Source organism: Peromyscus maniculatus, chromosome 21 (assembly GCF_049852395.1).
Source record: "Peromyscus maniculatus bairdii isolate BWxNUB_F1_BW_parent chromosome 21, HU_Pman_BW_mat_3.1, whole genome shotgun sequence".
NCBI lineage: Eukaryota > Metazoa > Chordata > Mammalia > Rodentia > Cricetidae > Peromyscus > Peromyscus maniculatus.
The window spans coordinates 9844633-9861776 of NC_134872.1; the positions used below are offsets into that span (position 1 = coordinate 9844633).

General features: G+C 50.0%; 1 protein-coding gene across 8 annotated transcripts in view; it reads left to right on the forward strand.

The window, feature by feature from the left end:
• Pknox1 (PBX/knotted 1 homeobox 1) overlaps positions 1–13163 on the forward strand; it is a 44616-nt gene extending 31453 nt beyond the window's left edge. For all 8 annotated transcript variants that reach the window (XM_076558483.1, XM_076558488.1, XM_076558490.1 and 5 more), the window contains 4 exons: positions 2630–2758; positions 4359–4435; positions 7891–8063; positions 9968–13163. In XM_076558483.1, the coding sequence (XP_076414598.1) occupies positions 2630–2758; positions 4359–4435; positions 7891–8063; positions 9968–10179 (591 nt within the window). In that variant the 3' untranslated portion in view covers positions 10180–13163. The remainder of the gene's footprint in view (positions 1–2629; positions 2759–4358; positions 4436–7890; positions 8064–9967) is intronic.
• The last annotated feature ends 3981 nt before the right edge of the window (positions 13164–17144 follow it).

Consider the following 17144-nt stretch of genomic DNA (forward strand, 5'->3'; position numbering starts at 1 on the left):
AGGTGTTTGGCTCCTCAAATAAGAGGTGACTTGTGGCACATTGTGGCCATGGTCATTCTGCAGTCTTCCTATTCCTTTGTAGTAACACGGGGAAATTGGATCTTCTGTGCTGGAAGACCCCCTAAGTTCTAGAAACATGAATTTTTTTACATTGAATAATTAAAGACAACGTTTAAAGTATAGTTTTATTCTGTGGATATTGATTCACTTTGTGAGGTCTCTGTCCATGTCCTTATCAAGGACTCTCATGCCTAGCCCCGGGGTATGGCTGCTGTCTTGAAGGAAAAGCAGTCCAAGTGGGCTGCAGTGGCTCTCGGTGGTCTGGGTAGTCTGGGGCTGTCGTCCTGGCCACACAGGTTTGGTGACATCACTAGAGAAAAAGATGCAGGTGCCCTTGGCATCGGTGGGAGACACCAGAGACTGTCCGAGCTGTGTGACTGCTCAGGCCCAGCCTACACAGGGAAGAGCTAGAGCTCACTAATGCTCACTTGTCTCCACACTAGCCTGCTTCTCTTGGGGTCTTCCATTTTAGACATTTTAACAATAGAGCCATGTCCAATTACCGACTAGTTTTCAAGACAGGGTTTCTCTGTGTAACAGACCTGCTGTCCTGGAACTCACTCTGTAGACCAGGCTGGCCTCAAACTCACAGAGATTCCCCTGCGTCTGCTCCCAAGTGCTGGGATTAAAAGTGTGCACCACCACCACCCAGTGAATTATGCTTTTTTAGGGGAAGACATTATAAGTCAAATAACTTACTAGTACTGTAGAAGATACTCCATTTGTTTTGTTGAAAAAGAAAGTTTTTTGTTTTTTTTAATTTGTTTTGGGAGAATTGGGACAGGGTTTCGCTCTGTTCCCTGGCTGGCCTGGATCTCACTGTGATCTTCCTGCCTCAGCCTCCCAAAGGATAAGAAAGTCTTCTGTGTAACTGAATCTTCTTAGGAATAAAGGTTACCATTTAAATAGCAAACCTACCGAGTCTGAGGACTTCAGAAGAGTACTTCCTGACCTGTTGTAAAAACCCCATGACCTCGTCCCCACACTGCTTTCCACTGAAATACAGGACTCCCTGCCTAAGGCACATGGCAGACCAGGTGGATTGATGTTGCCACACAAGCCTCTGGTCAGAAAGTGCTGCATCCTGCTGCTCCCAGAGGAGGGTGTCAGCCTTGGTGGGGACACTGACCTGGCCACGTATGGCCTGGTCCTGACGACAGTAGTGGGCTGGAATTAACTCTGACTTCCTGAGGGATGACCACTGAGAAGTCTTCAATCATACTGCTAGCACACACCCATGGAAACATTGTTTTGAGAGTGAGGACTAGGCAGGAGGTAGGTTTTCATGTGCCACGAGCCGCCCTTAAACTCTGTATCTGACCAAGAATAACCCTGGACTTCTCATCCTCTGCTTCTGCTTTCTGAGTATTAGGACACAGGCTTGTGCCACCCACCGTTCCTGTTTATGTGGTGCTGGTGACGGAACCTAAGGGTACACACATAGCGGCAGCCCCACCTGCCCGACCTCTGATTTGTACCACTGGTCCTCAAAAGAGTATCAGCGTTGACTTCCTCCTCTCTCACCGTTGCTTGGAATTTTTCTGTCAGGTTGGGGTGGGCCACAGTTTAATCCTCACAGAGCACCGTAGTCAGGTCACAGGTCTGAACACTTCCCTTGGCCCCCAGGTCCCCTCCGAGTCTGTGAGCCATTTATTCTACTATTTGCATGTGTTTCTAAAGGCAAGCGTGCCTCTGATGAATGTCCTTGAAACGTCCTTGCCCGCCTTCCACTGCACCGGGGCTCCCCCAGGTCGTCCTCTCCAGGTGCACCAAGTCAGTACTTATTGGCGACACCCAGCACCAGCTCCCGTTGTGCATTCAGCCACAGTCCATGATGCTCTGGCTCTCGGTGTGCTTTATTTGTGTGTGCGCCAGGTTTTCATTATGTCGGTGTCCAGTGGCCCCTTGATCTGTGTCCAGTGGCCCCTTGATCTGTGCCCACAGTGCCACGTGACACATCCGTGCTCTTGTCCTGCCAGAGCCAGTTGGTTCAGGGCTGTCTTCGAGGCCGGTCCATTCTGCTGGACTTTATGATGAAGGCCAGGGCAGAGGATGCAGATGGAGGCAGGAAGAGTGTGCAGGGCGGGCACAGAGCTCTCAGGCTTCTCTCTGGTATGCCACCCTCCATGAGCTTGGAAGCTTCATGACACAAGTAGCATTGATGACCCCACACTGACTGCTGGTGATCCCCCAAAACTTTAGCCCCTTGGTGCACTGCAGAGGTTAAGGTCTGTGATTCTGCCTCAGTCTAACCTGTGAATAGTCCCTGCGTGGGGACTGCAGTCAGCAGTTGACACAGCTCAGCATATGGGAATTGTCCCTTAACAGTTTGAAGAGTCTAAGAATTGTAGGACTTGCATGCTGAAAAAGTGGGAATGAAGACCAATCTATGTTGACAGTGTTACGAGTATCCTCAAAAGATTAGTCAGTACAGGGTTTCAGCACGTGCCTCTTCACTCACGGTGAGGAAGCCTGAGAGCCTTGCTCGGTACCTCCTCCATCTGAAGTTGTAAGCTGCTGGATGTGCCGTCATTCAAAGCCTTTCTGACATTTGTCAATTGTATGAAAGCTTCAATTGCAGTTGAATCAAGATCTCAGCATCTTGCATCAAGAAGATGGCTCCTCCAAGAACAAGAGAGGCGTCCTTCCGAAGCATGCCACCAATGTGATGCGGTCGTGGCTCTTTCAGCACATCGGGGTAAGAGTGCATTGGATACACCACAGGTGACCCTGAGACGCCCTCCTGGCTTATATCCTGGGGAAACTGGCTTATGTTTATTCGGCCCAGGTCTAAGTTTGGTATTACGCTGTGTCCATAGTGGGGCTTGAGCACAGGTCCCCAATAAAGACTTCAAGAAACTTAAAATGCAGCAGGGGTCCCCCCACTGTACAGAGAGAGTCAACTAAGTTACTGCTGACGGTGTGCCTTTGGGTCAGAAAGGCCTCCTGTGGGATGGGCTGACTGGAGAAGGAGACAGACAGGAGCCAGCAGCACTGTTCCTGCGGCGGATCTAAGGGGAGGCAGGAGGTCCCAGGCGTGTGGAGTCGGGCACAGTGAGGAGAAGCACACGTGCCTTGTTTAGTTTCAAGCGAGTGGCCCAGGCAGGAAGAGGGGCACCCGGGGTGATGACGGAGAGGGCCGCCAGCACAGGCGGTGTCGGGTCAAGGACAGGAAGTGATGCCCGGTGCAGTGGCTGTGGTGCAGCGGTCACAGTCCCCACGGAAGTGCTGTGTTGGGTGCGCCTCTTTCCTCTGCGGGTCAGTCTTAGCACACTTCCCTTTAGTGCCTTAATGTTTCTCAGACCTGAGCCCTGCTCATGAGGACCAGTGAGGACGCAGTTCCCTGTTCTCCTCGCCTTCTGGCCCGCATCTCTTTGCAACACCTCGTTTTCCAAGCAGTGGGACAGCAGTGACTGCTGGCTGATGTTCTGGCTTGGTGCTTGTTTCTGACGTCACGTTTGGTTTATTGTTTAGTGGATAAGGGCTCCACCCCCGGGCCCCACCTCCTAAGTTTCCAGCACCTCACAATAGCAGCAGCCTAAGGACCAAGCCTGCAGCACAGACCTTTGAGGGACACTCAGTCTCTGCACTTTACCACCATGTTAGTCCAGCAGAGGTTTGTCCTAGGAAAGCTGCGAGGGATGACGTCAGTCTGTCCCAGTGTCAGTTCAGTCTCACGGTTGAAGTAGAGGCTGGGTGTTGCTCGTGCATCAAACCTAACAAAGCTGATACAGAGGTGCTGTGTCAAGGCTCAGATGTCGCTGGGCACAGAGGATGCCCCCCAGCAGGGCTGCAGCTCTCGCTGCCATTACCTGGGCACCTTGGGACACCAGCTGACCACATTCTCGTCACACACTGACAGCTGCTGTAGTGTGGGACATTCTTGGTCAGGGAAGAGAGATGCTTCATTCTTACCTTCTTTTTAAATGATGTATTTATTCTTCTTTTATGTGCATTGGTGTTTGGCCTGCCTGCATGTCTGTGTGGGGGTTTCAGGTCCCCTGGAACTGGAGTTACAGACAGTTGTAAACTGCCTTGTGGGTGCTGGAAATTGAACCCGGGACCTCTGGAAGAGCAGCCAGTGCTCTTAACCACTGAGCCATCTCTTCAGCCCCCTTCATTCTTATCTGAACATTTCTAAAACAAGGACTTCTAAAACTAAAGTCTAGTTGTGCTGAAATCCAACTGTATCAGTTTTTTCTCTAGCTTATTTGTATATATCTTATTTGCCTGGATAAGCTTGGGTTTCCCTTTGAAAATCCAAAGCCCACTGTGACAGTAACCCTCTTTATTTTTAGCATCCCTACCCAACAGAGGATGAGAAAAAGCAGATTGCTGCTCAGACAAATTTGACACTGCTTCAAGTCAACAACTGGTAAGATGACCAAGGCTGACACCACACCTATTACTGTGGCCGCGGCTGGCCACCCATGTGCTCTGACACCACACCTATTACTGTGGCCGCGGCTGGCCACCCATGTGCTCTGACACCACACCTATTACTGTGGCAGCGCCTGGCCACCCATGTGCTCTGCGCTGCCACCAGAGTGCCGCTCAGCTGCAGATGGCATGTGTCAGGGTATATCGGCACACGATTCCACCTGGCGTCTTGCTCTCCTTTGGAAATATACCATGGCCAGGTGTGATGTCACACGCCTTTAACTCGGCACTTGGGAGTCAGAGGCAGGTGGATTGCTTGTAGGTTTGAGGCCAGCCTGGTCTACATAATAGGTTCCAAGATGGCCAAGGTTGTTGAGAGACTCTGTCTCAAAAAACCACAAACAAACCCATGCCATCACTTTAGGCCTGCAGCTTGGGGACACAGTCTTGCACGAGTCCCTGCAGTCATTCTGCTGCATGGTGAGGATTAAAGCCATTCACCAGAAAGGCCTGCCTGGGGAAGACCACCATGTTTACAAGTGAAACTTTCTCTGCTAGGTTTGGGTCACACTGTTGGATATAGTGAGCCTGGACATGTGTTCCTGTTGGGAGAACTGGCATTCATCAGTGATAGTGGTGCACACATGTAAGGTGCTATTCTAGCCCAGTAGTCAGTCACTTGTCTCCGTTTCACTGTCTTCAGATGGAAAACTGTCAGCTTCATAGAATTAGCATTTGAAAACAGAGGCACACACTTGCACTCAGAAGCATGGCCATCTTCGAATCATAGCTGTGCTATCACCATCAACATGCCTGTTGCAGTTCTAGAGTAAGCCGTGCAGCTGGCCTGCTTATTCTACCAGAGATGCAGGAACTATCCTTCAGGGTTGCATTGAACATGCCTACTTTCTTGCGTTTGGGCCGGTATTTATTAGTTAAGTAGCAATAGTAGACCATACTGCTTGAGTTATTTCCTGTTAAGTCCTTTAAATATAGTGCTGGCAAAAACTTAAAGGGTTCAAGCATGTTGCTATGAATACAGTGAACCATTCTTGGCTGGCGCTCGGTCTCTCTCTCGTTCTCTCTCTTTCTTTTGTGATTGTTGAGATGGCTTCATGCAGTATAGCCCAGGCTAGTGATCCTCCTGTGACAGTCTCCCGAGTGCCTCCATGATTACTTTCACCTGGTATTGACGTCTCACATTTGACTGACGTGTCACCCATTGACAGATGGTCTGGGAGGAGACTGGTGGCTGCTCTGGGTCCTCCGTCACTGCTGGGCTCCTCCATTCACATCCTTGTGCCCACCGTGCTGCTACGCTCCAGAACTGTCTGGTCTAGAAGGCTTAATACCAGCTTCTAATTTTTTAAAAAAGTATTTATTTTAGCCAAGGCGGTGGTGGCACATGCCTTTAATCCCAGCACTCAGGAGGCAGAGGCAGGCGGATCTCTGTGAGTTCGAGGCCAGCCTGGTCTACACAGCTAGTTCTAGGACAGCCAGGGCTGTTACACAGAGAAACCCTGTCTCAAAAACCAAAAACAAACAAAAGATAATATTTATTTTTATTTTATGTGCATTGATGTTTTGCCTGCATATCTGTGAGGGTGTCAGATTCTCTGGAACTGGAGTTACAGACCGTTGTGAGCTGCCATGTGGGTGCTGGGAATTGAACCTGGGCCCTCTGAAAGAACAGTCAGTGCTCTTAACCACTGAGCCATCTCTCTAGCCCGCAGCTTTTAAGTTTTGAAAAGTGGTAAGGTGACTCTTGGGTTCTTAAGTTTCTAAACTCCTTTGATATCTTCAGTAGCTCCTTATACTTTCCTTGGCTTGCATTCCTCTTGGTGCGTGGGGGGAGGGGGATGCCCAGTGTTAGCCCCTGTGTCTGCCTCCTGTCCCTGAATACCTGTCCCACAGTGAAGCCCTGAAATGGCACCTGGAACCTTGGTAGGGTGGCCTCAGGTTGTTAGGTAGCTTCATCTAGGACCGCTTTGGTCCTGAGACTGCGCAGATGAGGGTGTTCAGAGAACGTGTGTCGCCACCCCAGAACCTGCTTTGTCTCTGAATCCAGGAAATCCAGGAAAAAGCTTATATGGAAAGGTCATGTGAATCTAGGCTGCCAACTCCCTCATTCCTGGCACCCTGAGAAGGGTGACCACAGTAAAGCTGAGTTGATCCAGGGTCCTGTTAGGTTGGAGATACTGTGGGACAGGTTCCAATCTGCTTGGAGCCTCCGTAGGATGCTTCAGGGCCTTGTCTGTTGCTGTTGACTCCAGCAAGTAGAGCAGTGTGGGCAGGGCTCCCCAGGGGAGTGCCAGGGCAGCATCTGTATCAGGAAAAGCTGAACGGCGGTGTGGTGGGCTCCTTCTTGGTCTTCACTTGTTACATTGTCACATTCAAAGTCAACTGCTGTGGTGTTCTGGAGGCCAGAGGTTGAGGCAAGTCATCTTAGTATGTCCCCAATGGGAAGCCACGGCCAGCTCACCTGGCCAGCCTGTTCTCTCTGCCGCTTTCTCTCTCTCTCTCTCTCTCTCTCTCTCTCTCTCTCTCTCTCTCTCTCTCTCTCTCTCCCCCTCTCTTTCTCTCTCTTTCTCTCTCTCTCTCTCTCTCTCTCCTCTCTCCTTTCTCTCTCCCTCCCTCTCTCTCTCTGTCACAGCTCAGGTGTGAGCTCTTCATCTCACAGAGCAGCAAGATCTGGAGATTTTGTCGCTGATATGGGCTGTGTGGCTGCTGAGTGTGGGGGGCAGGCAGAGCTTCTCATTGGAAATTGTCTTCTGAAAAGACACGTCTCTTTTTAAACAACCTATTACAGTGTGCACGTGCGTAGTAGGGTGGAGGGTCACGTGTGCCATGACACGCATGTGGAGGTCAGAGGAGAACTTAATGGAGTCAGCTGTCTTCCTACCTTTACGTGAGTCTGGAGGTGGGACTCAGGTCACCAGGTGCCTGTCCCGGCTGAGCCATCTCACTGACCCCAGCTCTGGTGACCCACAGCATCTCACTGACGGCTCAGCCTGAGAATGTTCTGCAGTACAGGCCACACAGGCTCACTGTGTTCACATTTGAGTCCTTAGCAGAGAGTCAATTTCATGTTGGTATGAAGATGTAATTCACAGGAGTGGAAGAAATCAGACAAGATAAATAGACCACAGCAATGCTGTGGAGACACTGGTCTTTGTTTAAAATTAAAAAAAAAAAAATTTTCTTTTCTTTTTTGAGACAGGGTCTGCTTGTGTAGCCCTGGCTGGTCTAGAAGTCAATATGTAGCCCTGGCTGGCCTTGAACTCACCTGCCTTTGGCTCCTAAGCTCTAGGACTAAAGGCGTGCGTCACCACGACCAACCGTCTGGAGATCTGGATAGTCCTGAGCTTGTCAGTGGTTTCCTCTTGTGAGCATGGTTCCTAAAGGGTGGAACCCCATGCCAGTCTTTACAAGCTCTTCGTCCACACACAGGTTCATCAATGCCCGGAGACGAATTCTCCAGCCAATGTTGGATTCCAGCTGTTCAGAGACTCCGAAGACAAAGAAAAAGCCTGCTCAGAACAGGCCAGTTCAGAGGTTTTGGCCAGATTCCCTTGCCTCAGGAGTGACACAAGCCACACCCAGTGAGCTCGCCATGTCAGAAGGTGCGTCCCTTCGGATGGGCAACGGTGGGGACAGTGAGCCAGGTCAGCTGCTGGGGCTGGGAGCTGTGTGCCTGACATGCCCTTCCTCTGCATGTAAGACTCAAGGCTGGCAAGATGGCTTATTGGCTAAAGGCACTTGCCACCAAGCTTAATGCCACCAAGTTTGATTCCCACGAGAGAACCACCTCACCACCTCCTGCAAGTTGTCCTCTGACCTTCACACCATGCCCACATTACATTACACTCCCACACGTACTAAACAAATGTTTGAAAAGAAATAAAACAGGAGGAGGCTGGGCGGTGGCGGCGCACACCTTTAGTCCCAGCACTCAGGAGGCAGAGGCAGGCAGATCTCTGTGAGTTCGAGGCCAGCCTGGGCTACAGAGTGAGATCCAGGACAGGCACCAAAACTACACAGAGAAACCCTGTCTCGAAAAACCAAAAAATAAAAAACCAGGAGGAGGCATCGGTGGATGGACGTTAAGGCTCAGCAGTGGTGGGGAGTCACGGTGTGCACGCTGCCCGTGGCAATGGTTCCCTGTCTTAAGTATCCTTAGCGAGGTGCTCTCGTTACCTCCCATTTTCCTTTCTTCCCCTCCAGCCCTCGGCAGGGACAGTGGAGTCGGCTCTCCTCACACCACCTGGCCTCTTTCTTAGGTGCCCGCGCCTGTCTCTGGCTTTTGACCCTTTCCTTCTCTCTCTGTCACAAGCCACCATTCTGACGTGTGTGTGAGCTCTTCAAAGTCTGGGTTGTTTCGTATGTGATTAGTTTCGTTTTGAGACAAGGCCTCACTGTGCTGCTCAGGATGGCCTTGAACTCCTGGACTTAAGCACTTTCCCTCAGCAGTTCTGACAGAGGTGTCACTGCCTTCAACTAGGGGGGGGGGTGTTTGAGTGTATAGGCATAGTGGTGTCTTCTTTCTTTTTCCCTTGGCAATAGTCTGCTAAGTGCTTAGGAAGTTTTGGGACAGTTTTGAATTTCTTTTTTTTCCTCATAATATTTTTATTGATTATTTGGGAATTTCACATCATGAACCCCGATCACACTTACTTCCCAGTCCTCCCAGGTCCATACATCCAACTTTGTAAACCCCCTCCCCCCAAAAGAAGAAGAAAAAGCAAAAAAAAAAAAAAAAAAAAAAAAAAAGTCTAATTTGTGTTGCCCATCTACTCACTAGAGCATGGTCAAACTCCCGGGGGTCAGCCCTTCCTCCCCCTCCTCCCACCCGACGCCATCCGTTATGGAGAACTGCATGTCAGCATCCTTGTCACACTTTTTAAGGTGCTCGTCAAGGCTTCCTGTCTAGGCTGTTACTTTTTGTGGAGAGGGGTTCTGGTGTGGTGGGGCAAGGGTTGTCACAGAGGCCTTCTATGTTGGTCCCTCTCTCTCAGCTGGGAGTCAGACCACTGCAGGAGTAGCCCCCTTGCCCTTCACAGTCAGCAGGAGCGCCGGCACGGAGTTTTTAATTTCTTTAATGTTTTTTTAGAGTGCTGGATATGGAACCACTAGCCTTGCACATGCCGCTCGACCACTGGGCCACATCCCCCAGACCCACCCCCTCCTCTTTCAAGCCTTCAGCTGCCCGTGTTCGAAGTCAGTGTCTGGCACTTCCGTCCTTTGCCATGACTTCATGCTGAGTTGTCTCCGTTACTCTGGTTGGCACATCACTGCCCTTCCTTGGCGTCATGTTGCGTCTGCACAGTGCGATTTGACCGTAGACGAGAGGCTTCACCTCCCAGAAGTGGTGTTTGAGTACTTTGTACCCTCCTTTGGTGCGGGGACATCTGATACACACACGGGTGCCTTAGATGTAGACTGAGCAAACGGGCAGTACCTGTCTGTGCGTGCAGGGCTTTTCTCTGAGTGCTAGTGAAGACAGTGACACTGGTGTGCTCTGCTTCAGGTGCCGTCGTGACCATCACCACGCCTGTAAACATGAACGTGGACAGCCTCCAGTCCCTGTCCTCAGACGGGGCCACCCTGGCTGTACAGCAGGTCATGATGGCGGGCCAGAGTGAAGACGAGTCGGTGGACAGCACAGAAGAGGACGGCGGTGCCCTGGCGCCCACGCACATCGGCGGGCTGGTGCTGGAGAACAGCGACTCTCTGCAGTAGCCGCGTCAGCAGGGCCAGCGCGGAGCCGGAGCCGGAGCCCCTGACTCTTGACTGTTTGCGCAGCAAACATTTTACACAGTTTCCTTTGTAATATGTTTTATATGTAGATATAGGAGAGTGCACTTTTGTATTTTACAGCAAGCTTCAAGATGTCTTCGCTGGTGCAGCAACTTCCTTCCGATGTGCGTGTGTGGGTTTTTAATGCCGGAAACATGAGGAGTGGCCCTGCCCCTGAGTCCCTGACGAGATTAAGGAACAGTGCTGCCATTTTCTAAACAATTATGCAGTTGCAATTGAGTTCTGTGGTTTACAGCAGATCTGGGGCTGCTGCTTGTGCGGCCCACAGGTCTGAAAGATGATCTGCACTTGGGCTGCAGGGCAAGAGGACGCTGGCCCTGGCGGGCTGTGAGTGCCCGCGACACACTGCGTTCTCTCTGGGCACCATTGCCTGCTTCATTTGCTATATAGAAAAAGAAACTCCTATTTTTACCTTGCTGGGATTATTGGATAAAAAGCTATTTTTATAAATCAGTTATTAATTGGATTATGACTATATTGAGGATAAATTTCTAGAGAAGGAACAGCACATGCTTGTCTTTCGATTTGGGATGTTCTGAAAGGCAGCTGCCCATGCGCGGTCTCCTCCTCCCCGGGAGGAGGCTCGCCATAACTGCTAAAAGGAAACAACCGCCAAGTGAACTTTTGATATCTCCAGTTTGTGTTCCTCTGTGATGCTCAGATTGCATCTTACACTTGCTCTAGGCATCTTACGGAGTGTGCTCAGTAGGATGTGTGGTGAGTGAGGGCCGACGCCATGCAGTGCCCTTAGTGTGCCATAGCTCTCTGCCATGCCTAGTCCAGCCTAATTCAAACCTGACTGCAGTTACATGGCTGCCCAGCCATGGTAACTGGGTGGTAATTTTAGTTGTTGGTTTTTTGTTTTTCATTTTTTTAGTTAAAACATGTTATGCATAGAATGTTTATTATAAACTAATATAAATGTGCTCTACCCCACTGGCTCAGAGCTGGGGTAAATATCAAACACCCAAACTGTCCTACATAATGGGCAGACATCTGGAAGTTAGAACCATGGAGGTATCGTTTCAGTGGATCCACTGTTGGCTCACAGGCGTCCATGGCTCTCTGGCTGTCACACACTCTGGTTGCATGTTGCTGCTTTCATTTCCAGGGTCCTCCCCTTCCAGTTACCACTCACGATTTAGGACAGTTTGGGGACTTCATTTCCTGGCGTCATGACAGAGCAGGCTGAGGTTTGGGGCTTTGCTTTTGGTTTACTTGGGAGGCTTTTTCTCCGAACACAAGTTCCCTGCTTCGTGTTGAGTAGCTGTATTGTCACGGACGGTACCTAGGCCCACCTGCTGATGGACAGCTAGGCAGCTGTCAAGGGTGCCATGCCTTGGGACCCAAGGGTGGTGATTGGTTATGGACCAAGGTTACCTAGAGGGACATCTTTAGCGAATTCACATTTTTTTTCTGCAACGGTTCACCGCCCTCCTCCCCCAAATGTCTTGGTTCCGTTTAGTCATGGAGCACACCTGGACAGCCAGGTAGTCGACAAGAAAAACAGGCTCTTCTTTCAAACCATGTAAGGAGCCTGCACTACAAAAAACAAAACAACAAAATAAAATAAAACCAAAAGACTTGCCAGCAACTCTTTTGAGGAGAGAATAATATTTTAAGCAGTCTTTCCATTACTTACTCACAAATTGTTTTCATGTTTTAAGTCAGGTATCTAAAAGCCTGAAAGACTGGCTATGTTGGGTTTAGAGTAGAAATGCATCGGCCTGTGAGCTCCTGCAGAGGTCTGCCACTCTCCCCAAAGGAAACATAGTCCCTGCTGTCCCCCTGTGGGCCAGCTGGTGGCTGCTCTAGCTGGGATTTGAACACAGTGATGCTGCATGTCCTTTCCAGTTGAGATCAGCTTTCCTAAGCCCTGAACTCTCACCTGCTAAATCAGAGGGATAGCATGAAGATCACAAGAGAACCTGGGTGTGGTGGCACACTCCTGTAATCCCAATGCTCAGGAACTTGAGACAGGAGGTAAGCCTGGGCTACATAACCTGACCCTGTCTAAAAAAAAAGATTGTAAGAGAGCTGGCACAGGGTCCTAGCCTGAGTTCCTATCCCCCTCCCATGCATACTTCGACGCTTTTAAGTAGCTCCCGTGAGGCAAGCCGTTCTGTTTCTCACAACGACTGCCCAGCATATTTGTTGTCGTCAGTTGCACCTTGAAGACACTTGCTGCTGACTGGGCACTGTGGCATGTGCCTGGAATACAAGCACTTAGGAAGCTGAAGCAGGAGGATCGCTGCAAGGCTGGCATCAGTCTCTGGTGCATAGTGAAACCCTGTCTCAAAAACCCAAGCAAAACTCCTGCTCTCCTTTCCTTGGCCTGTGGAGAAAATCTGAAAGTACATCTCCTTTGAGCTTTGTTTAAATGGTCAGATTCCAGCTTTTGTTCCTAGTCAAATCCTCCCTAACATTGGAGCCTTTTGAATGTGTTCTGAGACCTACAGGCAACCCATGTCATTCCTGCTGTTTGGCTGCCTAGCAGAAATCTAGACTGGCTGACCGCCCATCTGGTGGGCTCGGTTTTCTCCTTTTTGAGTCCAGATTGTCAAATGGAAGTGTATATGCAATATGCACTGTGACCCTCTGGCTAAGGCTGGTGGGCCGCTGTGTAGCCTGCTGAGTGCCCCTGTTGGAGCAGTCGGAGCCTCCTTGCTCTGTTCTGCATGGCTCCCTCACGCTGGCAGGGAACACCTACCCATCCTGAAGGCTTCTCCTGCAGGGAGCGACAGAACTCGGCAGTCTGCCTTTTTCAGTTAAGTTTGGTCTTTGAAACTGACAATCTTTAAAATGTGAATACTGTAACAATATGTTTTCTCGGATTGTTGTCTTTAAAAGGATTTTTTGTGAAGCAATTGATTTATCAAAGAAAAAAATTAAAAACAAAAACATGCCTTGTGGGTGACTGATTCTGTCCAGCTTGTACCACAAAGCTGCTTTTTCACGGTAAGGGAGATTTTCCCATGGTCACACATCTTGCAGTGACACCCAACTCCCTGGGGACCAGCTGGCACTGTACCAGCTGCTGAGCCTCATTCACACCTTCCAGGGTCTGGGCTTCGGTTAGTCATTTTTCAGGAAAAAAAAATTGCAAAACACTTTTCATTGTTATTTTTCATAAATGGAATTGCTTTGATGTAACAAGAAAAGAGTGACTCCGTGGTCCACACTGGAAAACCCCCTGTGAGGCGGATCCTGAGCACATCCAAGGTGCACAGGAAATTGTCTAGGTGTTGTAGGTACACACACACACACACACACACACACACACACACACACACACACAGCTTGTGCTTGGAGCTGTGGATCAGAGGGTTTTTTCCTCGGAGGTGTGTGAAAGGGTTGGGGATGGAGCTTGGTAGACGCCTGCCTGGCGTGAGCAGAGCCCTGAGTTCAATGTCCAGCACCCCGTAAATGTGGCACGGACAGACACCCTCATTATCCTGGCAGCTGGGAGTAGAAGGTCAGAAAATCGGAAGTTTAAGCTCAAATTGAGCTGCATCATAGGTCTGAGATAGGAGAGACCTTGTCTAAAAAGACAAAAATAACATTCTGACTTTCAGAAGGTGGAGGTGTGTCCTTGTTGAGCTCTGCTGTCTAAGGTGGACAGATGACCTCAGGCCACCAACAACCAGGACTTCATTGGTGAGACGGGAGAATTTGGTTCATAGGTTTGGTTTATCAAGCTCTGAAATGATGTTGTGGCTAACATTTAGACAGAGACAAGCAGATTAACAGTGGCCTAGCAGAATAACTGCACATAGGTGGTACGTTTGGATTAAAAGCTTGGGGTTTTTGCATTTTGTTGATTTATACAACGTTTAGCGTGCAAGTCTTTCTGTGGACTCCAAGAGGAAGCCTTGGTTCGTAGTTTTTCTTTTTTGTCCTTGTACAATTAGATCTTCAACCTTCACTGGATCCTATGATCTCCTTCCATTTTTCAGACCTAAATGTTGCCAAGTGTAGTGGATTGTGCTGATAATCCCAGTATTTAGGATGCTGAGGCAGGAGGGTTTCAAGTCCAAAGACAGCCTGGGTGACATAGCCTGTCTCCAAACCAGAAACAAACCTAAAGACCTCTGCAGCTGTGGGATCTGAGTACATCTGCCTGAGGATTTCCATAGGTAAACAGTGAGCTCTCCTCTGCAGAGGGCCCTCTCGTGGGGCATCACCAGAGAAGACTTCGCGGACGTGGGTTTAAGCCAGCACAAAGTTTATTAGCTGGCCTGGTGAACTACACTGGGTGCTCGAGATCCCAGTGTGGCCCAGAGCCTTTCTCAGAGTGAGCTTTTAAACACAAAAACCATGACATGCTTCAGTTAACAAGAACAGTTAGCCAGAAGTGGAACTGCAGAAGCCAGAAAGCAAGGTTGGCACGTCTGTAGACTTTCTCAGAACTACGGACTTCGATGGATGAAGTCTTGGTTTTCATTTTGGTGGGTGCTGCTGCTATATGTGGAATTTTATAGCCTAAATGGTACTTCCATCATGGAGTCAGTTGTGCTAAGGGCTCTGTTATACTCTTCCCTCCCAGTCTCTTCCTGCCTGGCCTTCAGTGTTCTGGAAGGCCAGTGTGGCCTGAGCTCCAGGGGTCATCTGGTGAGTGCTTCATAGGCAAGCAGCATTTAGAATGGTTGCGTGTGCCAGTGATGCCGTCCTGTGTTCTGTTGTTGGAACCCAAGACTTGGCCATGTAAGAACAGCAATGGTGTTAATATAAATTGGGAATCCTTTCATCTCATACTTGGACAGTTTTTAATTATTTTATGTGTATGGGTGTTTTGCCTGCATGTATGGCCTGATGCCAATGGAGGCCAGGAGAGGGCCTTGAATCCCCCTGGAACTGGTGTTATAGGTAGTTCCATGCCACATGTAGCTGCTGGTGATGGTCCTGAAGAGCAGCCAGTGCTCTTAACCACTGAACTGTATCTTCAGTCCCTGTAAAGGACAGCTTTAATGGCAGTGATGGCTTTCGGTTTCTCCCTTGCCTTTGGCAGGACTGGAATGGGGACATAGGAAAAGGGGGACACAGGAAATGGAGCTGGCCAGCCAGGTCCTGAGACCCAGGTCACCCCTTAGGCCATCAGACCCAGGCACACATGGCTGGGACCTGTGTGAAGGACCCCCTGTTCCTGCAGGGCTGGCTGTGTGCAGCAGATGACCCCCACACCTGAGGGTGGCTAGTGCTCTGCTTCCATGGTGCATCCTTTGAACCTCCAGCTGGCCTCGTCACCGTGGGCTTGGTGTCTGCGCATCCCCCTCTTCATATCCATATACCTGGTTTCCAGTTTGCCCTTCCACATTCCATCTTTCACATGCTGACGTGCTCACTCTCTACCAACTCTCAACTCCAGCACTGTTTACCTTCCTCTGAGGATGGGCCTTTGTCCCCAGCCCCTTTAGTAGCAGTCAGGAAAACATTTGGGGAGTCAGTTCTCTTCTGTCATTTGGATTCCAGGAATGGAACTCAGTTCACCAGGCTTAGCAGCAAGTGCCTTCACTTGCTGAACCATCCATCACGCTGGCCTGGGTACTTCTAAAAGTGTTTGAATATATATTTGAAACAAGTCTTGCTATGTGGCTCAAGTTAGCCTCCAAACTGGCAGCCCTGCCTCAGCCTCCTGAGTCTGGGGTTGTAGGTGTGTGTCACTGTGCATAGCCCATCATTCTTCTTAAAATGAAGCAGTGTGGGCCTTCCCGTGGTGTCCTTGACCCCTCTGGCTCCTACAATCCTTTCTCCTCCTCCTCTGCAGCATCCTGAACTCTGCCTAATGTTTGGCTGTGGGTCTCTGCATCTACCTCCATCGGTTACTGGATGAAGCCTCTATGATGACAATTGGGCCAGGCACCAGTCTGTGCACAGGAGACAGCCAGTTCAGGCTACTTTACTTATCCACTATTGCTAGGAGTCCTCCCCATAGACCTGGGAGATTCCCCTGTAACCTGACCCTGGAATATCTCCCCCCACCTCCCTACTGCCCCCACCCCCGCCGCTGCCACAGCAGCTCCCCCTCAGCATTCTCCCTCTAGGGGCTTGCAGAGACTGAACCAACAACCAGGGAGCCTGCATGAGACTGACCTAGGCCCTCTGCATGGATGTGACAGTTGTGTCGCTTGGTCCTCTTATGGGACTCCTAACAGCAGGAACAGGGGCTGGGTTGTCTCTGACTCTTTTACCGGCTTTTGGGACCCTACTCCTCATACTGGGTCACCTTGCCCAGCCTCAATACATGGGAGGTGCTTAGTCTTACTACAACTGGATATGCCATGTTTTATTGATACTCAGGAGACCTGCCCTTTCCTGGATGGAGAGGAAGGGGAGGGGAGTAGGAGGGGGGTAGGGGAGAGGGACTGGGAGGGGAAGATGGGGGGAGGCTGTGGCTGGGATGTAAAATAAATAGATAAACCAAAAAAAAAAAATGCAGCAGTGAGCACAACTTCTAGAAGCCAAGATGGTTTTCGAACCCTGCACCAAAGCAAAATCTCTCCCTATCAGCGAAGAAACCAAAAGACAACCTGATTTAAACATGGGTGGAGCCGGTGGGATATCTGTGTTGCTGGGCAGCAAATGTAAATCACAGAGTAAAAGGCACCAAGGTTGGGGAGGATGCTGAGAAAGGTGCTCAGGAACACACAGGCGAGGATGTGAAATAGTGCAGCCCACTGCATCAAGTGAACACGAGATTGCAGTGAGCCCAATCCGGATCTGGGGGGTGGGGGAGGAGATGGGTTCAAGCAGACACGTGCACAGAACTTCACAACAGCCAAGAGGTGAAAACAACACACACACACACACACACACACACACACACACACACACACACACACACACACGCTTGTGCACGGTTGAGCGGAACAGAACCAGGACCATCCACA